Source organism: Anopheles funestus, chromosome 3RL (assembly GCF_943734845.2).
Source record: "Anopheles funestus chromosome 3RL, idAnoFuneDA-416_04, whole genome shotgun sequence".
Classification (NCBI taxonomy): Eukaryota; Metazoa; Arthropoda; class Insecta; order Diptera; family Culicidae; genus Anopheles; species Anopheles funestus.
This window is the reverse complement of record NC_064599.1, coordinates 21,700,693-21,724,514: the sequence shown is the minus strand read 5'-3', so window position 1 is coordinate 21,724,514 and position 23,822 is coordinate 21,700,693. Positions and strand designations below refer to the sequence as shown.

At 39.7% G+C, this 23,822-nt stretch overlaps 2 protein-coding genes across 13 annotated transcripts in view; one reads left to right on the top strand and one right to left on the bottom strand.

The window, feature by feature from the left end:
- LOC125771930 (uncharacterized) overlaps window positions 1–2,483 on the top strand; it is a 30,852-nt gene extending 28,369 nt beyond the window's left edge. For all 7 annotated transcript variants that reach the window (XM_049443114.1, XM_049443116.1, XM_049443115.1 and 4 more), the window contains 4 exons: window positions 662–818; window positions 895–1,061; window positions 1,133–1,456; window positions 1,539–2,483. In XM_049443114.1, the coding sequence (XP_049299071.1) occupies window positions 662–818; window positions 895–1,061; window positions 1,133–1,456; window positions 1,539–1,909 (1,019 nt within the window). In that variant the 3' untranslated portion in view covers window positions 1,910–2,483. The remainder of the gene's footprint in view (window positions 1–661; window positions 819–894; window positions 1,062–1,132; window positions 1,457–1,538) is intronic.
- A 1,309-nt stretch (window positions 2,484–3,792) lies between these two features.
- LOC125771948 (longitudinals lacking protein, isoforms A/B/D/L) overlaps window positions 3,793–23,822 on the bottom strand; it is a 52,814-nt gene continuing 32,784 nt past the window's right edge. For 5 of the 6 annotated variants that reach the window (XM_049443158.1, XM_049443159.1, XM_049443160.1 and 2 more), the window contains exon 6: window positions 7,619–11,544. In XM_049443158.1, coding sequence (XP_049299115.1) covers window positions 10,121–11,544 — 1,424 coding nt within the window. In that variant the 3' untranslated portion in view covers window positions 7,619–10,120. Of the gene's footprint in view, window positions 6,369–6,460; window positions 7,411–7,618; window positions 11,545–23,822 lie in introns of those variants that run through there. The other variant, XM_049443164.1, reaches the window with a different exon arrangement.

Here is a 23,822-nt window from a genome sequence, read left to right as displayed (position 1 = left end):
TACTTCACCAATACACTCCAATACTTTGTTGACCTTTGAACATTTCTAATAGCCTACAATGTAAATATCGCCGTGATTGATTGACTTACCTCCATAGCTTTCTACCGCAAATCCATCTACCCAAGGGTCATCTGCTTGCGCAAGAAATTCCTTGCCAAATAACGTGCCCATTTCCGTGTGCCCGGAATGTGCGTTTGCTCTCCAACTGAATGAACTTCTTCGGCAGTATGTCTGTGCTCTGTTTTGTTTTGTTTCTTTCCTACTGTTACAATCTTTATGCATAATTGTGCGTCACAAAAAAAAATGAACTCTCACCCTCTCGCCCTCTGTCCAATTTATCCTGTATCTTACAAACAGCTAACCAATGCATAATGTGTACATAAATGAACAGTTCCATCGATGCTTTCTGCCATTCCTTCTTGTCTCTGATTCGATCATATGCGCGCCAAACCAATGTTTGCTGTTTTGCCCAATCTGTGTTCCATTCTTCTTTTCGCTCTTTAGCCTTTTTCATTCTTCTTCTTTTTCTTCTTCTTTGTTCTCACTGGTTGTGTTCTCTCTAATGAATTGTCTTTGGTGTAACGCCTATCGCGCCCACACACTATCTGCATTACCATCTTGTGTGTCCTGTGCCTAACGTTTCTGTCTTCCCTTTCGGCAGACAAGATCAATTGCAACATTTGCGATCAAATCCTGGAGGGTTTGGAAGTGATCGACGACGAGCTGGATGTGTTCGGTATTCACATGGTGAAAATTCAGGATCCACAGCTGGCGAAGCGCTACTCCATCAAGACATTCCCGGCACTGGTGTACTTCAGGTAATTAAACTAAAATTGGAATTGGAAAGTGTTAATTACGTTAATCTTAACATGTACCTACGAATCTTCATCTCAGAAATGGAAATCCACTGATCTACGAAGGTGATCTTCAGAACGAACAGTCCGTGCTCGAGTGGTTGGTCGATGATGACAATCGTGAGCTGGCAGATGAAATTGAGGAAGTTAACGAGCGTATGCTGGATCGGTTGATGGAACAGTCGCCTCTCCTCTGTGTGTTCTACTGTAAGTTCTTTGGAGCATGTCCTGGATCTTCTTTACTCACAGTTCCATCTCCCGTTTTGGTACGTTTGCAGACGATGAAGATTGCGCCGAGTGTGACGATATCCTGGAGGAACTCGAACTAATCGACGGTGAGGTGGATCTTTACGGTATTGACTTTGTCAAGGTGGCCAGCCTGGATGCGGCGCATAAGTACGGTGTTACCACTATTCCATCGCTCGTGTACTACCGCAAGCAGATCCCGATGCTGTACGATGGTGATATGCACGATCACGAGCGTGTTATGAACTGGTTAACGTCGCAGGATGTGTTCGAAATTAAAAACGAAATCGAAGAAGTTAACCGCAAGATGCTAAACAAACTGCTCGATGAGAATGAATTTTTGGCCGTCTATTTCTGTGAGTGATCGACACGGCATTCAATACTTTTCTTCTCCTTTTTAAGAGTTTTTACATAATATAAACGTAATTTCTTTTGCAGTTGAGGAAGATCACGAAGAAAGTGAGGCGGTGCTGGAAAAGCTCGAACTGATCGACAGCGAAACGGACAACCTGGACATCACCTTCGTCAAGATGGGTGATCCACGGTACGCACGGAAATGGGGCGTCACCAAACTGCCCGCGATCGTGTACTTCCGCAAGCGGTTCCCCAGCATCTACCGTGGTGACATGTACGACGAACAGGACGTGCTCGAATGGTTGCGCAAGAATCGATTCCGTCAGCCAGAGCTGAACATCTTCATGTATGCACTGATCGCGCTCGGTCTCGGGTTCGTCATCTATACTGCATTTTTGCTACAGTGCTTTAAGCCTGCCCCACCCGCACCCGTGCCACATCCGAAGCAGAACTAAATGATGCGCTAGGCACCGGTAGGCACTAGGGTACATATTCTTCCAGAGTAATAAACGTTATAAGGTGAAACAAGATCAATGTAGCGTAGATAGATTGATCATGTTTGTCCCACGTGGGGGGGAAAATGACAAAATAGAAGCAAAAGAAGATTTTAATGTGAATGTGAATGAATGGGAAAATACTGTTATGCTCTTCTCGTGACATCTTATCCCCGCCCCTTCCCGTCAACCGCCTCTAGGCGTTCCATGATCTACAAAAAACTGCCCCAAAAGAAGAAAACAAAACCGGACAAAGCAAAACGCACAACCGGAGATGGGTTTTTATTAGAGATGGTTTAGTTTTGTTATAAAGAATAAAAGAAAAGGAACAAACAAACGTTTGCAAACATTACATGCGAGAAGGAAAAACACAAGACCAAAGCAGAGAAATAAACAAATTCGATAAATTTATCAAAACATTTTCTCCACTGTGATCATACAACTCCGAATGATGATAATTATGATGATAACGAACACGACGACATAACCCCATAATAATACGCGGTATATCCTTTGGAGGTGGGAAATTACAAAATCCTAGTAAAAAATGCATAAAGAAAGCAAACTTTTGCACAAAAAGAGAGAAAAACTATTAAATGTTAGGGAATAAAACAAACCAAAAAAAAAACAAAACAATCACCTAGTAGTAACACATACGAAAACGAAACGCAACGAATTGTTTGTAGATGTGTGCCATAACAGAAAACGCACCTCCTAATTTGGAATAAAAAAAAACTGAAGCCCAATGGAGTTTAAATTGTTTAAAGCTAGAAGAAGCGGTGGGTCCATGTTTCACAGTTCAGAGAGAGAGAGAGAGAGAAAGGAAGGATTGATTATGTGTACCACGACGCGGTTTGTGAGCCCTTTTTGCAATCACGTGCAAAAAGTTCCGCCATCACAACCCACGATCGTGGTGTGCGTACTTATAATACGTTGCGAATAATCGAAAAGACATACTAACCGAAACGAAGATGACGAACAAACGACAGACCGATCGGGATTTAACTCTGTTTTTTGAAGTTCTGTTGTTTTCATCTTGCTAACCTTTTTTTTTTGTGTTAGTGAATCTAAGACGTATTATCATTTGTTTTGTTATTGTTGCAAACCTTCCTCTTTGTCCCTTTGAGCTTGCTGGTTTGTTTTATTTACTTTCTTATAAACAAATGTACATTTTAAGTAATGAAATATTTAACACAAAACCATCAATATAAAACAATAGACTTTGCGATGAGCTAAATGTTTGTAAAAGTGTGCGCTAGATTTTAAACGATATCCAAAACAATGTAAAACGGATCATTTTATTCTCCCGCCCTGACAAAGCGCACAACATTGCTGTAAATAAAAGCTGGTAGCGGCAACCGACCAAAAAGGCAAAAGGTCCCTTTCCTACTTATTTGCGTTGAATTTGTTTTTAGTTTTCCGCTGTTCTCAAACAATTGAAGAAAAAACACCCAAAACGCGCCTATTATTATCCATTCCATTGTAAACGGATTTATTACGTGCCAGCATTACGTTCGGGATTGATCAATCGGTGTCAATCGCCTGTTCGACGGGCTACATAAATACACACACACACATAATTACGCTCCTGGTTTTTCACCGTTCACACACTCACACACACACACACATAAAAGTTCAACCTAATTAACGATGTTTACCTCCTAATGGTTTTTCTCTCTTGCATTAACAGTTTGCATCTACTTTACCAATGGCGGATCCCTTTTCACGGGGTAGAGCAAATTTGTTTGCTGCATGTTACCGAAAGTGTTTTACTTTCTTACAAGCACATGTTCTCTACGTATGTGTTTTCATTCTCTTTTTTTTATGTTAATCACCCACCTCATTTTCCAGGGGGCTTCCGATGCAAATGTTAACAGTGTCGAATCTTTTTTTCCCGGTACAAAATACAATCGATTCGTGAACATGTTCACCTTTGTTTTGGGTATTTTATTTAGTGCTTCGTTCCTGTGTTCCTAAAACGTCTTCTTTCTTTTTTTGTTTGCAGGTTGGGTAAAATATTGGTCATCTATAATTTTAAGCGTCCGTACGAAACTGCGCATCGGTTTGATGGCAACAAAATCTCCATCCCTCCAAAAAGCTCTCTTTTTGCTTGCCTCGTTGCGAGTTGCCTGTGCATATGTTATTATGCAAAGTATTAAATAATCGTTCTTTCATGCGCAAGAACGAACCTACCTCGGTACAGATTAGGAGCAGGAAACCAGAAGTGAATACAAAATCCTAACAAATGTCCAACGGCGCTTTCACTCGAAGCTCTTTCCGCAACGCTATCAATCGGCTTGGTTATTCTACTCCTTGCTATCATCTCTTCTACAATATGTTCGTTACAATGTTTATCTCACTTGTAGTTAATATGTATACATTAGCTTTCTCTATCGCACAATAATTTGGGTAATTACTCCACGCTGAAGATATTTGTTCCTCAATTTAAATGTGCCCGGATGTGTTTGTGTACGTATTTGCTCATTCTATAACATTCCTCTTCTCTTTCCCTTTCTGTAATTCATTATGGACGAAAAATTTGTACGTTCTGTAAATCATACTCAACAGACAAACACACATACACACAGACGTATAAAATATTGGAGCTAATGATGGTGAAATAACAGCTCCACAACGGGTCATTCTTCTCCAACAAAACGAAGGACATTTCTGTCTCATTGAAGAAGAAAGTAACAAAAACGACTAACACCCAGCAGTGTAGTAGACTCACAATGCTTAGTATACGTGTGCATGTGTGCGTGTATGTAGTATAATTTTCATTTAAATATCGCTTATAAAAATATCCAACCGTCCCAAAATGCAGCAGGACAGTGATGTAGCAACATGATGTCCCTAGCCACCTGGCGGCTTCCTGCCCTATCTTATTCCAGTGATAATCGTGATACGAACCATCGTTATCAGCTTTATTTTGTTTGCAAATTACAGCCCTTGCACACGCACACACCTTGCACATTCAAATGTTGTCAGGTACTGTTCTATTAAATGGTAAAAATAGTTACATTTATTCATGTGTAAATTTAACCCCGCAGGTGGGGATCACTGCACGTCAGCATATATGAATATGGTATATGTATGTATATATATACATATATATGTATAGGACATTTTTTCTTTTACTTCCCTCGGTTCCAAGTTTTTTTTTAATTTCACGTAAATTTTCCATTAACCACTGACATTAACAATTAATGGTACGGCTTAGACGATCCTTCCGTGTTCGAGATATCCGGTTTTGTGTTTGTCTTCTTTGTGTGATAGATGCAAAAAAAACGAACTCTTATACACGAAACACACGCACGCCTTACCACGTGACTTCACTAATAACACTTCCCGCGGTTTAGCTTCACCGGGTGTAATACGATGTTTGGTGGCGCATGGTACCACTAACAAGATATGAATGCACATTTGCATGCTATTTTGCCAGTTACCAGGGTAGTACAATGATTCCAACTAACGTAGTCCTACGGTACGGATTTAGGCACAGTACACCTAAACTTCGTGGAAGCTACCGCTGTGAACTTGGTAACTTTTAAGTCTTGACAATGATTTTGAGTATAAGCGTACGGTGGACGCACCACCACATCGATAAGCCACAGCTCTTACATTCTCTTAGTTTGCGATCTCCCGTTTTTGAAGATCGCCCTAAAAAATGTCGTTCCTTCGAAACCGCACACATGACTCTCTACTTTTGGCGCTTCTTAAGCAGCTTCATAATAAACTCCCTTACTTCTCCTCCATTCGCTTACTAGCTACGTTCGCTAACATCAATGTACATTCGTTGGGATGTTTCTAAAGTCATCTTCTGAAAGCACACAAAGAAACACACACACACACACATGCTTAACATCGTACCAAAAAAATAAAGAAACAACAACGTTAACATCCTACCAAATTACACAATTGTTGAGAATCGAACCACACTGTGCCTTTACATTCGGTCACAAGCTGCTGTTTTCGTTCTCCCAAAAAATGGCAATGTGCCTTGTGTGTTATTTTGTTTTGCTAAATAGAACGCGTTTGCAAAATTTCAAACCGTCTTTGTTTTGTACCAATTTGCCAACAAATGTTAAACAGCCAACCCCGCTCCCATTTACATCGAGCCCGATTTAGCGTAGTGCCGTAGGTTGGATTTTGTCCCACTACCACCACCACCGCTGTCGTTGGTTGGGGTTGGATTTTCCGCCGACTGACGTTCGTGATACTCCTGGAAGCAGGGCACGATGCACAGATTCGTCTGACATTCCGGACAGTGGTACTTGGTTTTGCGGCGCAAGATACGCCCATGCGCATCGATCGTGTTCCAGCAGAAGTTACAACCGAGCGCCGGACCTTCGCGTACCACCGGACAGTGGCTCGAGCGAGGATTATCCAGCCCCGGTATATCGGTTGAGCGGGATGAGGTCTAAAATAGGCACAAAAAGGGGGATTTTTTTTTGTTATAGAAAAATAGGTTCGATTATGAATAAACTCGTTAAATCTTCGTTTCGTCCTTACCAATGGTGTTGATATTGACCGGGAAAGCTCTTCTCCCTTCACGCGTATTGTACTGGTCGGTGTGGATGTGATGGTGGTAGGATTTGACTGCTGTTCGCTAGTATTGCTAACGACACTAACGGAAGAACCACTTGTGGCGGTTTGTACTGGTTCGGCCGGTACAATTACCACCGTCGGACCGGACCCGGTTCGATCGATGCTCGATTGCAACTGAATCGTTGGAATCGCACTGGTCGGTGTGCCAGCCTCCTCATCCGAGTCCGTCTTCAGCGAGGACGATGGCGTTAGGTAATGCGTCGAACCACTGCTGCTCGTAACCAGTGTCAAAGGTGTCGAACTACCACGCTGCCCCGTACCAGGATGAGAGAGCTGTCGTTGCAGTGTGTACGCCTGCAGTGGTTCGAACGTACCACCCGTACTGTGGCCACCAGCGGACGTTTGACTCGGTAACAGTGGATGCGAGTGTTGCTTTACCAGGTACGGTTGCTGGCTGCTAGGCACGGAAAGCAAATGGCCATGGGACCGTTCGTTCGCACCTTGGCGGCTCTCACCAGACGATCCGATCGGTCCACCGATGACGGAAATGGACGACGATAGTGGCAGGATTGGTTCGGATACCTGGCGCTCGAAGCGATGGTGCGACGGAACGGTTAGCAGATGCGGATGTCCGTACTGTGCCGTCGGACTGTTGTCATCCGAAGGTGTATCCGGTTCGTACGGTTGCTGACCGGCCGAGGATGAATCGCTTTCCTTCTTGATACGCTGCTGGCGTATCAGTAGACGGCCACGCTTTGCTACCGCGCTTACTATATGACCACCGGATGTGGATGTGGACTGTTCGCTGCTACCGAGACTGCCCGTGCCGGTTGAAGCTTCCGATGCACCACTCGACGTCGATGAGGACGACTGACCAGGTACCAACCCGAGCGCCATACGTGCCATCTCAGCCACTAACGGGACGAAAAGAGAAAAGTGCAAAAACAAATAATCAATTTATAGTTTTACTAGTACAACATAATAACAAAATGAAAAGAAAGCAAAAAGAACATTTAATTCAGCCTCTCGAAATATTAACAAGAAAAAAGATATGCAAAGGCTTAAAAAAGAACAATAGTTTTAACAGCAAAACATTTAAAAAAAACATTATACAACAACGCATATTTTCAGTTTGCTTCAATTTATTTAAATTACTCACATAAGTAAATACTTATTTCTTCACAGAACGCGTACGTGTAGTGTATTTGTTCACTTTTATCGTTTCATTCTGTCCTGTACTTTTTTTTTTCTTTCGCTTTTTTCATTTTCTTTTTTCACTTAATTGTTTTCTGGTATGTTTGTTGTTTGTGATTTGCTTCCTTATGTGTTTTTTTTTTCTTGTAATGTTTGTGTACATGTGTTTCTTAAACAAACTGATACGAGAATGGCATTTTTTGCTTAATTACTTAACCTTTCGTTTCACCGTTTGACTCGACATTGTTCTAATGTCTACTTCCTTACAACAATCAATTTTCTCTTTTTTATATGCTTTTGTTTGTGTCACATGCTTTGAATTGCTTCTTCTTCCGTCCCACGATTTCAAATTAAATTAGGATTGTTTGTTCAGTTTGCTGTTTTGCTTTAAACACTTCACCCATTTCACATTACAGCTGCTTGACTATGCACTTTCTTCCACCAAGCGAAAAGTGCTCTTATCCACATTCAACTATGCCGTTTACTTCGACTGTTTTTTTTTTTGTTTTGTTTATATTACAACAAACTTACCGAAAGTTTAATCTTTTTGATTTATACAAATTCTTTTCGCACCGTTTTTCCACCTCACGCATTTTACCTTACTTACATTTCCCTTCATTGTTTATTTGTGTTTTGTTTAGTTCGCTGTTCTAACATCTTTTACTTCTTTTCACTACCTTCTTTTTTGTTCCAAGTAAATGTCTTTTTGTTTCGTCACAAAATGCTTTTTAATGATATTCTTTTACCTGTTTTCATGCTTGTTACCATTTTATCCTTTTTAAAGTATTTTTGAATGATGTTTCATGTTTCTGTTTCTTACTAGTATTATCGTTCGAAGTGAATATGTGTGTGTTTTCTCACCATGTTATGATGATTTGCTTTACACTACCACAGCTTGTCGATACAAGAATCATCAGTTATATTCTGCACCTGTTAATTGATTATTTCTCGTTTAAACTTCGCATGCATATCGATGACTGTGTGTATAACTTTTTGTTTTTGTTCTCATTTTATCTCTGTTTTTGCTCCTGCTTTACTTTCACTCTTAATTCTAAACTACTATTTCTTTCATTCGCTCTCTCTCTCTCTCTCTATTACTTCCTAATGTCTTGATCATTTCGCACAAGACTGACTTTAAGTTGTGCGGTGTTTATTGTTTTTTTTTTCTCAACACCCCACCAATATACAAGTATAAACTGCTAAAAAAGAGTTAACAAAAATACTATTCACCATCGTTTTGGGTTTTATTTTACTATACAACTTTTGTTTTTTGTTCGACATTTATCTCTTGCGATCGCCCTTTTCACCCGCTGTGCATTGATCGTATCATGGCTATGATTTTTTTTTCTTGTTTTTTTTCTTTTCACTACATTATCTTCATTATTACTACCTTTTACTACTACTAATTTTACATCTATCTGTTTGTCGTATCCCTGCTTCTCACAAGACATTCTTTTTATCATTCGGGGAGCTAGGATTCCGAAAGTGTTTTTGTCTGTTTGATGCTTAAAATACATGATTTTTGTTTAGAAACTCGATACATTTCACTCGTTACGTTCTGTTACCATTTGCAGCTTCTATACACTTTCCGTTTCATCCAGCCGCATCAAGCATGCCCCCAAAGTCGAACCAAAGTCTCACGTTTCTCCCCATAAATGACAACATAAATAATATTTTTTACACGTAGATGGATCACTTGCTTTAACACATACAACGTACAAGAAAGACTAACACACACAATACCTATACATACACACACAACACATACATTCCTTTATCGAACGAATTATGGAAGGCATTAAGGGAGGAGGGGATGCTATTATTCGGGGGAAGGATAACGGAGGGATTTAAGATAAATAGCTTGCGAATCGAATCCACACTGGGCATGACGAAAATGGATTTTACAATTGAAAAGAAAGGGTTCCATGAAAGAAAAAATCTCTGTGTCCAAAAAAAACCTTTCGATTGGATATAGAAACAAAAAGAATATGCTTACAAACATGTGTACACCATTCAAACAATTAATTAATTGAAACTAATTTCCCATTGGCATACAACGATATCCCCATGAACTTGTCATACTCTCAGTAATACAAAAGAGCTTCGAAACTTCGTATCCCTCGTAGAAGAAGCTATAACTTTCCGACTGGATGGGATCGTACGAAAAAAAGAGATGATCTTCCACCACGTACAATTGTTACACCGTACGCTGTAGAGCTTCATGTGGCTTCAATTGTTGCGCGCACTGACAATGAAGTTCAATGCCTGGCGGCAGATCACGTCCAGCCACTACGTTTCGGTAAGCTCCGTAGTAGTGGGACAACCGCCAAGTGCCAGAATGGCCTGATCCGTACCACCATCTCCGATAGTACCGCCACCACCGCAATCGCCACCATTGCTTACGGTCACAACACGAAGCCACCCGTCTCCTTACATGGAGTTAAAGTTTAGCCCTTGCAGGTTCACTGCACCGGTATTCATATTAACGGTAGCCGTGTCCGGATATCGCTGGCGGGACATTTGATGTAGGCTGGCCGTGGTCGTAAAATCGACATGCCGTGTATCGAGAAAACCCATCACACCCATCGGATGTCCGTGCGGCGGGCACATAAGGGGAGTGGTGGAAGAGGCAGCAACGACAGCGGCGGCAGCAGCTGCCGCAGCAGCATTCGTTGTATCATTGCCTTGCTGCTGTGCTTGCTGCTGATGTTGCGTTTGCTGCGCTGCGGTGACTTGTTGCTGCGTAGCTTGATGTTGCTGAACCTGTTGTTGCTGTTGCTGCTGTTGTTGCTGCTGCTGTTGCTGCTGCTGCTGCTGTTGTTGTAGGGACATATTGAGAGCGGGGGAAGATAGTGCCGTATCGTAGTGCTCCATCGAAGCATTTTCATCTCCGGGTGGTGTTGTGGCCGTCGGTGGCGGTGATATGTTCGGTTCGAGCTTGATGCGATTCTTGATGCTTGGCCGGCTGATTGGGTAACCGCGCTTCTTATACTCTAACCACAGCGTACGATTATTAACGCCGTACAGACGTGCGGCTTTACAGAAACCGATACCACCGAAACGGACCGCTTCGAGTGCTCGCAGGAAATTTTCATCACCTTGTGGATTGACGGATCGTTTCCGCTTGACCGGCTGCACGGTACCGGCAGCGCCAGTCGTTCCCGTCCCAGCCGCACCACCTCCTGCACCATTTCCTGCACCGGTACCACCACTGCCACCACCACCACCGGCCGTTGTACCGTTGCCTCCGGTCGTACCATTGCCACCGGCACCCGTGCCCGCATTACCGCTTGCATTCGTGCCGGACGTTGCACCGGTCGTTGTTGCACCGAGCGGTGACTGATTCGGCGTTCCGGTACTGTACACAAGCCCCGTCGTCTGATCACTACCCGTCTGCGGGGACGTCGGTGTGGAAAGGTTCGACGATTGGTAGCTGTTGACCATACTGTTCGGGTTGACCGATATGATCTGGGGTGAGAATGGATGCTGATAGATTTGTACCGGTGTCGTCGGTTGCGGTGTCGTGGCGTTCGAGTTCGTGGTGGATGCGTTCGTTAGCCCCCCGTTGTTACCGGTGGCCGATCCAGCCGTTCCACTGCCCGGTGTGCCACCATTAGCAGCATTGTTTGCACCATTGCCGCCACTGCTTAAACCTTGACTATCACCCTGATGCTGTTGCTGCTGTTGATTCGTTTGCTGATGATGTTGCTGCACCTGCTGCTGATGTTGCTGCTGTTGATGTTGTTGCTGCTGTTGTTGCTGTTGCTGCTGCTGTTGCTGCAGTCCTAAATTCGTCTGACACGGCGCAATGCCAAACCGCGAATAATTCGTATCGATTACCGTCCATTGCCCACCTGGGAACGGAAAAGGGAACAAGAGAGCTTTGATTATTTATTTGTTTTCTATTTAATTTCGTAACGCGTAACATTCTGTCCTTCCTTTCTATCTGTATTAACCTTACAAATCGTTTCCGTTTTGGTTCTATTTTTTTAAACAACTTTTATAAAGCTTCTTCGTTCGAAAGCTTCGATCGAAAATGTTGCAGAATTCGGTTTTTTTTTTCGTTTGATTCATTTTTAAAAACAAAAGCGAGTTTTTTTGTTTGTTTGTCTTCCGAAGGCTTTTCCAAGTAGGAAACGACAAAAGGATTGCAAAATTTACGCCATGTGTTGTGTAGTAGTAGTAAAAGTAGTAATAGTGGAAGGAAATGGGTTCAAATTACGTGCATTTATTGCGTTTTTTATCTTCACTGTTTTTGTTCATGTTCAACTGTAAAAACTAACGCTAACGAAAAAAAAGAGTTCTACCTAAAAATGCCACACTTTAACAAAAGTTTTATTGCAAACTCTGATTTGCAATAAAAAAAAAATCTAAAACGACGAAAAACAAAAACGAAGAGCAGCGAAATGTACTGATTATTAAATAAAATTTAAAATAAAAAAAAAACTTTAAACATTCGATCGTGGCATTTTGTTTAAAAAGAAGATATTTAAAAACAACCTTTAGAATTTTTAATGTAAAACGTTATCCCGAAGGAAAAAATCAACACAATAATTATTAAGTTGTGGAAAATAAAATAATTACCCATAGCAGATTTTTACTAAACTACCAGAGCAAGTAACAAAACTTCAAATTTTTTAAAATTTCTTACATGCTTATTTAACCGCTGCTATTATCTACTCATTTTAAAAAGAAATATGTCTCAAAACCAAACGGTACAACAAAATGCTCTCGCTATGTTATACAACAAAAACAAAGACTAGAAAAAAAACAAAACTTTGCTACTTGTACCGGCAACTTCTTCCTTCAACGGATTTAAAGAACCATAGCAAAAAATAAAACCAACGTGCACGCTTAAGTAACTGAACTCTGTTATGGTCCAGGAAAAAAAACGGGAAATCGATCAGAAAACGGAATATGCAACAGGAATGTAAGAAGATAGACTCGTTAATCTTAACTCTTTTCGTTCCTTGTTTGTTATCAACTTCTTTATCTAGTTTCACTTAACTTCGTTTGTCACCTTTCCATATTCGAGTATAAAATTAAATAAAAAACAAATAAATACAGGCATCGTTTTGTTCGATTTACGCATGTGAGATGTTTTTTTTTTTCAAACTGACATTCATTATCACACATTGGAGTGTGTGTTTTTTTTTCATCTTGTTCTTTTAATTAGTTTTAATGCGTCATTTCATACAATACCCGAGCTCTCTCTGTCTCCTCTTTCGTTGCACCAAATTTTGTTTCATTTGTTTCATTTAATTATGTTTACACATAGGAATTTAATTATCGTTAAGGTTTGTTGTTTTTTTTTAGTTTAGATTTTTGGTTTTGTTACAATACAATTAAGAAAACACCACAACAAAGTGAGATTAGATATTTTTTGTGACATTAATTAATATATTGCACGAACGGCTATTATTGCTGAAACATGATTTAGGCGCGATTCTTGATCAGTGGGAGTGGGCTGTTTGGATGGTTGAGTAGTTGTTGTTTGGCATGTTTAGTAGTGAGTATAAGTAGTTTATGAATGTACATGAGTTGTTTTTTTTTATTTTAACCTTTTCTAGTACCTTTAATATGCGTGTTTGTGTGAGCGAGTGTATGTGTTTTGTTTGGTTTTTGTGAGAGATTGTTTTGGATTTTATATTCTATTTCTTCCATCTTTTTTATTGTTTTGCTTCTGCAATTCAAACGAACTGTTTTCCTACATCTGGTTCATCAAAACAGGAGATGATGATTGAGATTACAAGTAAATTTAACGAAAAAAAAAATATACACACACACACACACAAAACACACAACATTCAAAAACGGCATTCATCGATCGAAACGATTCGTTAGAAGTGTTGAAATAAAACGAAAGTAAATATAACTATGATAGATGGGATAACGAATGGAAAACAGAATAAAACATGATGTCGGTGCTGGAACTGAAAAACGTATTTATGTTTTGCAGAGACAAACAAGTACTACAGTGGAGAAGGACTTTGAATTTGAAGTTGCATCTAGCGGCTGTAACAGTAAGCCCCGCGCAAGGATGTGCAAGGATGGGACGATAAAAGACTAAACTGTCGAAATCAATTATGAGTTTAATAAAAATGACACATGAAATGCCACTGCATGTAACCAACAGACAACACACGTGCGAGTGAAAGAGCGAAAGAAGATGCGTGAAAGTGATGATGACAATTATTACTCTGTGTGCTCTGTATGTGGGGTTTATGATGCTGTGAAAGCAATGGAAGTGACAACAGCAGCAGCAACAGCAGCAGCGATAAAGCATAAAATATTCAAATAGCGAAATAAAACTCGAACCCCCGTTTTTCGGTGGAGTTGGCGTGAACGGGTAGCACAGGATGTCGCGCGACTGGTCGATGGTGGGATTTGTGTCTCTATACTGCATTGCATCGAACGATCGATAAACCGTCTATAAAGCATCCCACACGGCGCCTCGTCGGACACTGACGCGGTATGGTAATTGAAGAAATCAAATTAGCAAGGAAGCGTGGTACATCAAGCCAAAAGGATTCGTCGTTCGATCAACTAGTCTGTTGCAACCGTTGCAGACAGGAGGAAAGGAGGAAACCGTAAAAAGGAATTTGTAAAGCCGATGCGCTGCATTTGCTCAAAACGATCAGGTGAGCCTGAAAACCCGACCGGCAAACAAGGGTTTTGGGGCAACTGCCATATCCAACACACTCGGCAGGATACCCGTTCTGTCGTTACCGGCACACCGAAGAGATAGACATAGATAAGCAGTAAATCTTACACACATCCACAATCGGCCTGCACTCACAACGATTGGACATGGTGGCGGTGTCACCGAAATAGCCGGGCGATAAAATCCAATCCTAATTACGCAAACACACACACACAGCAATTCCGGCACACGCATTGTGATGCGGGAGTTTGAAGCTAAATGGATGGGGAGTTCCATCTTCGCCACATCAACCTCGTACATCGGCCCGACATTTTCCATCCGGTTGATTGCACATTCATCTCATTAGAAAATGGTCCACCTCGCCAGTATGGCGTGTTTCCTTCAACACACCCGTAAAAGCTCTTATCGCACCATTCGCAGTCCTTTTGCAGGGAACAAGAAATCATGATTAATTTACACAGCACACACACAGACCATTGTAAAGCATTGATAGAGCAGGGACGAACTGTGTAGAGTGGTACTGCCTGTTGTTGCTTACTTCGTGTCACACTATATATTCACACCACGAGTGCGCGGAGTTGACATTTTGGTGGTCATAAATTTACGACGAAATAATCCGTTCGCAAGACAAAAGGCGCCCACAGTGGGATAGGTGAAAATTCCCCAAACACGCTTAAATTAGTAACACTTTAATTTAAACAAGTTCTTGTAGATTTAGCTTTAAATTAAAATATTTAAGCATTGGAAATTTAATAAAGCTAACAAAAGGTACATTTAGACAAGGGTAAAACCAAATGAAACATGTCACCAACAAAGACGTCTCGAAAGTTTCTGCACAAAATTAATCCATCGATGATAATGTAGTACAATGTTGCTTATTAATAAGGTAGAAATACCATTAAAATGCGAACAACTTTGTCCTTTTAGCAAAATGCTACAATTCCCCTGATGAAAAGGTGAAAAACTTCGCCGTTGAGTTTGTTCTAACGTCTCCTTTAGATAGGTAATCGAAAGCTCCCAGTTTTTGTTTGGAATCGCGAACTGGAATGGGTAAATGGGTGCGAGGAACGTTTCGTTTGGTACGATCGATCGTGAGTGTAAGTTGACAGTTGAAGCTCATCACACGGCAAACATTCGATGAGCTGTTTTTTTGAGGCAAATGTTTAGAACGTCAAGAATGGACTTTCGCGCGTACGAAGTTGTAAAGTCGACGTACACTTATTCGTATCTTGTCCGTAAGTCTTTACTTTGGGAGTTTACTGCTCTCAAAGTGGCAGAACGTTACATGTTCCAAACAACGACTGGGCGGGTGGATAAGTATGTCTGGTATAGAGAGTTTTGAGGTGTGATCCTTTCAGAGAGGATGAACAATTTAATGATTGTCACCATGTGAACGTTTGGAACGTGAGCTTCTATCCGTCTAGCGGATTCTTGCTGCTTTATAATTAATCGTGAAACCCTTCTACACACTTCTTACCCGAATTTGCCCTTATTGCCTTATTAATTAATTTGCCTTATTTGGTTATCGTTTTAAAACTCCACTTCGGTTTTAATATTTGAGAGTTTATTGAATACGAACAATGTACTAAGTTGGTTTAACTTATAACCCTAACTGCTTTAACGAGCAATAATTATGGCATTAATATAAATTAAAATACAAATATGTAAAAATCCAGCCATCGCAGCTAAATCCATTTCGGACCATAAACCATTCGTCTCATTACAGGGTTTTTCTATTCAGTTTAGACTAGCAGCACACTTTTCCCTCCTCTGTGCAATTGATATTTAGTAAGCAGCATGTTTTTCAGGATACCCACGTCGGATTTTTAAGTATAAGCAATTGATTTGGATATGCCACTTTCTGGCAGCTTTGAGGCCGCAGTGTATAACCTCGAAGTTGAAAGATTGAATTTTATAATGAAGTTCTGTTTACACGAGAAAATGTTTGTTTTTAATAATTATCGATATTGTTTGTAAAATATATTTCGTAAATTAAAAACAATTTAATTGAACAAAGATTAGATGCTGTTTTTATGGTGCAAGATACATAGTCAGATACATAGTTGTTCATACAAAATGTAAGGACTTTGCTGTACGTAAAGAGTTACATATATTTTAATGATTTAATGAAATCAAAGAATAATGCTAATCGCCAACCAAGTAAGACATTTTTTTTTTTTTTTTTTTTTTTTGCTCGGTTAGAACGGCCTGGCCGTATCAAGACTTATTTTACCACGCAGCAGGATAGTCAGTCCATGCTACGGGGGGACGGTCTGAATGGGATTTGAACCCGGTCCTGCCGTGTGGACGGGCGCCGTTTTTCACATGCACCACCGGGCCGCCCCCCAAGTAAGACATTAATTGATTTTAATTTACGAAATATATTTTACAAACAACAATATCGATGATTATTAATTTCCTCGTGTTAACAGCACTTCATTATAAAATTCAATCGTTCAACGTGGGAGCTATAAACTTGCGTCCTTAAAGCTGCCAGAAGCTGGCATGTTGAAATCAATTGCTTATACTTAGAAATCCGACGCGGGAATCCCAGAAAAACATGCTGCTTACTAAAAATCAATAGCACAGAGCAGAGAAAAATGTGCAGCTAGTCTAAACTGAATTGAAAAATCCTGTATTATCGTCCATGAACCATTACTCAATATTTGTCGTCTGTGAATTCATCTCTTACTGTTTATTTACACTTCAAACAATCAATATGAGACAATTCCTAGTTCAACCTTATTTTACCATAAACTCAACCTTCACCCGTTACTCATTTTCCACTGTAACACACACTCTGCAGTTCACGACTTCTTTTAGCAAAAACACACCCTCGCATCACTTTGTAACGTTATAGTCAGTAGTCAGAAAAAAAACACATTTGCCAAGCGGCCAATAAACGAAACACATTCCTTGGAACATCCTTGCGTAAAAGGGGCTGCGAACGATAAAAAGGCCGTACGATAGATCCATTTGTCAAAACACTGTACGACCGTTAAGTCGCACACTTCTTCGTTTGATGGTGTCATTTCCTAGAGCACAGGATGAACGCACTCAAACGGAATTAAACTAGCATCCGGAGGCTAAAATTTCTACCGAACCGTCAATATAGCGATGGCGAGTTCCCTCCCACACACGCTCAAGAGCGCGTTTGGTTGCCATGTACGATATTAGTGGGTCTTTTGATTTGGAATTCCGGCGACAAGCGGAAGAACAAATAACTTATGCGCCAGCAGTATGGCCAGCGTAGAGAATACATTATTTATCTGCTTGAAGAAGAGTGAGATGCAGTCAGCATTTTAGAAAAAAAGAGTATTTTTTTAACTAACGTATTCTCGAAGATTTTGAAAATATTTGGTAGAAAATGTTTAAAAAAATATTTCGACAATTAAGGAAATCTGAAATATTAAACTCATCTTCATTATTATCATAATTACGATCGATACCGCGAATTTCTCGTTAATCTGTGAAGCGAACGATCGATCGAAATTTTCATCAGGTGTTCCTTACTCAATATACTACTAGTGCCTAACGAGTTTATAATATTAATTTTGTGTTATAGCCAAGAAACTGAAAAATGTTCACTCATAAAAAAATATTCCAAATTAATCGTCCATCATTTTGCCATAAATTTGGATTTTCAATATCCGGTCCGTGAAGTACTGGGAGGAATTATCTTCTTTCGTCATATTATTTAATTTTTAGATTTCTGACTGAATTAAAAAAACTTAAAACATTTATAAGGCTTATGGATAATGCAAAGCTGACTTTTTTAAATTAAAAAAAAAAACAAGAAAAACATCAGATTTTTCAACTATTAAAATTAAAATACACTTATAATTTTATATATTTTATCCTAAACATAACATTTTACAGGGTTTTACAGCTTGTTTTGAAATGTATACAAATACATAAATAGTAACAAAAGTTTTTACACAATGCTACAAAATGATATTAATTTCATGTATTTACCATTTTAACAGCTAAAAAAAACACTGTAAAACCAGCACTAATTTGCAAAAAGTCACAAAAGAGCTTCAAAAGCTCCGTTTTACGAATAGCAGCGCAAAGGAGTAAAGTTAATCTCTTTACTAGAAAATTCCCCATATTTATGTTTTTTGCTACGAGAATTTCAAAAAGCTTTCTTTCCTGTCAGTTTGCCATCCGGCCAAAGCTTCATGTGTCAGCACGTGTGTACTACTGGTGTTGACAGATTCACAAAAAACCAGTAAGCCTTTGAAGAGGTCGTTGTGGTATGCAAGTTGAAGAGTGAGAAAAAATCTTCAATGCATTTGAAAGGATGCAAAAGAAGAATGTGCAATTTATACGACATGTGGGAATCGGCTCGCTGAAGTACAACAAAACGGGTCTAGCAATTAAGGGGATCAAACCGACGAAAACTCGTGCTTCTATGTATGTTATTTAATCAATACGCTTGTATACGCTCGGAATGTTAACTAGATTTACGTTAAATGCTTTACCTTTCAAAAGCGTTTGTTTTGGTTCGCTAACTAATTGCTAAATCTACCGTGTGTGAAGGACGCGCTCAATGATGGCGTATGACTTTTCATCCTTAATTCTTGTTTCACGAGCAGAAAACTAAATAAATGAAAACCTATTGAACATTGCATGGAAAAAGCATTAATACAAGTCTCACATGAAGTGGATGAAATAAAATAAGAGGAAAAAAACAAGGCGCGTATTAATCATTCAAACCACCCTGCAGTTGGTACAACATTGCCAAGAAAATGTTCCGTGTACTTATTTTGCTAGCTACCTTCATCCCTTTAGCAATGAAACCTTCCCAACTGAGCTACAGGGCATTTATTTCTCAAACGAATGCCATTGATTCATTCCATCAAATCCGATCCCATGCCACATTTTGGGGGGTAATGGGTTCACCTTCCGGAAGGGAGAAACTCATTCTAGCCACCGCGTCGCTAATCAATGCACGACGATGTTGCTGCAATGTTAGGCGAACGACGTGTTCCCGGGGTAACCGCCGGAGAACCGCCGGAGAAGAAATTCAACTTCACAAAACGTCAACATCAGCACAACCATACCCACACCATCGCAACTAACAGCAAAGTAAAATTTTCATTTCCATCGAAGCAGGTCACGAACATGGTATCCAAGTGACGTCGTTCCTTTCACGATCCGATATTTCTTCCAGCAGCACCAGGTTGACATTTTGCGCTGGTGTTTAGGTGTTCGCATCGTGTATTTGTTGCCATCAATCTGGTCCCACGCCATCGACCACGGTTGTGCGGATGACTAAAAAGGGAAAACTTCCAACGACAAAGAATGGTCGCGCGACGCTTTTCCACCACAAGCAGCAGCAAGCAACATTCACTATTCACCACCACGGTCAACTCGATCGGGTGTAAATGTATGGGTTTTGTAGCCTTTAGTTAGTTTTAGCTTTTTACTTCACTGTATGATTGTATGGGAAAGGAAAATCGTTCAACAAAGTGCAAGGACAGTAAGGGTGGCGATGGGCGGCCTCAAAGGCTACAAAAATCAATACTGAAAAACATCAATCAATGTCAGGAACGGAAGAAACGACAGAACGAGAGAACGAGAAGGATTGGTCGGTTGGCTGGTATTGAATAATTTTCTCGCCACTTGACTTTTCTTGCGGATTTTTTTTTTTTTTTTTGTTAATAGTTCTTGTCTATTTCTTCATTCTGACATTTATAATTCAATTATTTCTACAGTTTTAGCTTTTGCAGTATTAATTGCTCGAAAGCTTACCGGCAGCTCCATGTGCAACCGGCAGCAATGCTTTTTGTGTCATGCATTAATACACAAATCACATGCAGAAAATATTCATCTATTCAAACATTCGCTTTTTTCTATTATTCCATTACATTACAATAAATTTACTAAAAGAAAAACTAAATAACCACCTAAAGCAATACATCACCATTGATCAATCCATTTCAGGTTAATGGAAATAAAGTTTGAAATATAACTCAATTGAAAGTGGCATTCGCAAACATTCATCCAACACAGCATCGGTCTAACTAAATAAATATTCAAATAATGTAAAATCGATTTCCATTACGAACGGTGGGATTGAGAAATAAAACAACCTCAAACAAATAAACCTCAAAATTCTTTGAAAACTGATGTCGCTTACCAGGTTTTGTTTTTGCATAAAAATTTGAGCGCAATTACGCTGATTGCTTCTATAGAATTAACTATGAGAGTAATCTAAGCTTTAATAAATAAAAAAATAATACAGGGTTTTGCAGCTCATTTTAGCTGTTAATAGATTTTTTTATTTTAATAAAAGGGCTTTTTCTACAACATGGATATGAAGTGTTTATTGTTGAAATAGCCCTGTAACAAAATAAAAAATTCAGTTGACATTTAAAAAAGAGATGTAATGAGACTTATGTTGGATTTTTTCTCGTTTTATATTGGACTACACAATGGTGTATGTGGTAGCGGCGCCGGTCTTCAAATGACAGGATGGGGTATCAAATCTCATTCGGACCACACGCCCACACCGCAAGATTTGTGACTGGTAAATCAAATCAAGCCATCAAAAATGACAGACCCCAAGACCTCTCTCCTGAGGATGTAGAGTGTCACCCTACATAAGAAGAAGATATAGGGGTTTCAATTGATTTCACAAATCTCCGAACCTAGTTTTCACATTTGTCAGAATATCATCAATCATCACGTATTTCACAAATGTTAACAAATACTTTCACAAATGCGCCATAAAATATAATTAAAACTGGGGATGAGTACATTGCTAGCTACTATAAACGCATAAAAAGAAAATTGACATTTTAACGTCGAAATTTTGATTATTATCTCTTGTGATTGTGTTAGTGAATGCGGAGTTTATGAAACTGATTTTATAAAATCAATTGAAAATACTTCAAATGTAAAAAGGTACAATCTTGCTAAATACAATCACCTGCTCCAATACAAAAACCCAAACCAAATGTAAAATTAGAACCAATGAAACAACATCTAAACGATCGATATCAGTCGATCGTGCCAAGTTGTGGAAAATGTCTGAATGAAATGGATATCCTTTTTTTGTAAAACATATTTTCCTGTCCTTGCCAATGCACGCTTTTTGCTGATCCGACGTTGGATAAGACGGTTGTTCTAGCTAAAATTTGTTCCATTCGCTTCAACTGTCGAAAAGAAGCTCCGGAACCTTGGTTACCCCTTTTTAGCCAACAAAAGATGCGGACCGACCACCAACACTCTTCCCGTTACGATGTTACTATCGATTGAATGAATATTTCAGACAATAACACGTTTCCCGATGACCGAAGAAAGCACATCCCGATTTTCCACCATTTGCTAAACCCTTTTCTTCCTTTTCTGCTGTTGTGGCCACTTTGCTACAAAACATAAGTTTTGAGGTTTGAGAGGCTTCCCACGTCACTGTTGCCTGTTGGCTTGAATAGCTCTGTCGGCAATGCGTTTTTCTTTCAAATGAATAAAATCTCAGAGCCAAAGGAGGTGTGAGTAACTCCACACTAAAACCGTCGCAAAGAGCGAAGGAAAAGGGGATACTAATATATTCAATTTATTCGGTACGACCAAGAGACGGCAGAACCAAAAGGATGCGTTCCGGGAAATGAGTATTCTGATGCAGGTAACCGGAAAGCAAAATCGATGAAAAAGCGAACCAACCGGAGAATGGTGGAAACAACACTGATTGAATCAATACAAATCAGTAGAGCGCCAGTCGGAGACGCTAGACGGTGGTTGGTTTGGGCGTTGAAAAATTGTAAAATATTTGCAAAAGGGATAGCATCTCGCGTTACATTATACGTAGAATTGCATTTGGAAATGTTATCACTTTATTATCACACTCAATTTTCATTACCCTGCAGTAATGAAATGATGCTTCGCTGAAAGCTCTCATTTCCCTCAATTGCTATTTTTATTTTGCTCATTATTAACAGAGCGAATGGAACTAATGTTTTCCATTGTTCCAATCTTATCCAATGCATTTGATTTGATTTGATATGGAAAACCAATACCATGGATCAATACTACACAAAAGGAGCTGCGACACGTTAGGAAAACCTTTGTAATGTTTAAATTTCTCCTTTTTGGGGGAAAAAAAGTTTAAAGATATCCCCATTTCTCTTTTCAATGACTCGCTTTCTCCTATCGGTGACCTTTATCGTACAACAAAAAAAAGGAACAAACTAATTTCAAACCAGTGGCATATACTGTCTCAATTTAACATAGAGGGAACGACAACGGTTTACACCACAAACCATTCGCTGTATATTGAAAGCAAACATAGCATCCGTAAATTGCTTCCCGACCTGACTTCTAGGCTTTGACTTCGATTAACCAAACTCTCTGTCAAGCACAACGCCACCCACCAGACGTACGATCGTCGTTTGCCGAACAACGTGAAGCTGCCAAAGCAGAACCCAATTAAAATGGATGTCCATCAGCCCGCATACTTCTTATTCACCCCTGCAAAATGGTGTACGATGGTAATGTTAGACCGCTGGAGTGCATTCGGAGTTTTCACTTCCGCTTTAGAAACGTTGACTCTCTGTGTACATGCACGGCAAAACTTCTAGGATAAAGAAGATATATCTAGTAAGGACCAACAACAACAACAAAAAATGCGGACACGATCCATCTTGATTGGAATTGGAGAGACTTTGCTCTGTTCCGTCCCGAACCAGTACTTTGCTGTGATGGACCGTACCTGGCAACAATAGATTTTTGGAGAACCAAAGCGATCATACACGACGCACATATACCTGTGCGTACACCCATGCAGACGCTTTGTGCCCTAATGTACGCATGCAACTGACAGTGGCCCGTTTGTGAGGAATAAATGGTTGAAGTAAAAAGCTTTGCGTGGAACGAGTACCAAAGACTCAACAGCAAACAATTCAATGGCGCGGTCGTTTGGCAATTCTATTCCCGAACCATTGTTTCAAACGTTTCACGTACGATGAACGTCATGTAATAACAACGAGCCTATTGGTACCGCGTGGTAAACAACGGACACTTCGGGGCATTGTTTGAAAATGGTTGCAAATGACTCGCTTGAGCAATATGAAGTTTGTAATGTTGTGTGGATCTAAATCTCTCGAATGTTTTTTTTTCTCACAAGATGTAGGGAAAATATATGATACTTCAAGTCCACCACACAAAATAGTGATCCAAATTTAATTGCAGAGATAGACGTAAGAACAAATACAGATTAAAATAAATATTTAAGATAAAAAAGTTGGTATCAAAAGTGCCAAAATAAATTTGTATAATTGACTAATAATTCGCCTGAAATTTTAATTTTATTTTTTTGTTTTTGTTATTGATGCCAAATTAGTGTAATAAGCTTAATTTACAAATAACATTTTTTTACAAATTTATCCTCGCCGCGTTATAGGGCAAGTTTTATATTTTTAATTGATAAAACACAAAAAAGGGTTAAAATATAATTTAACAATC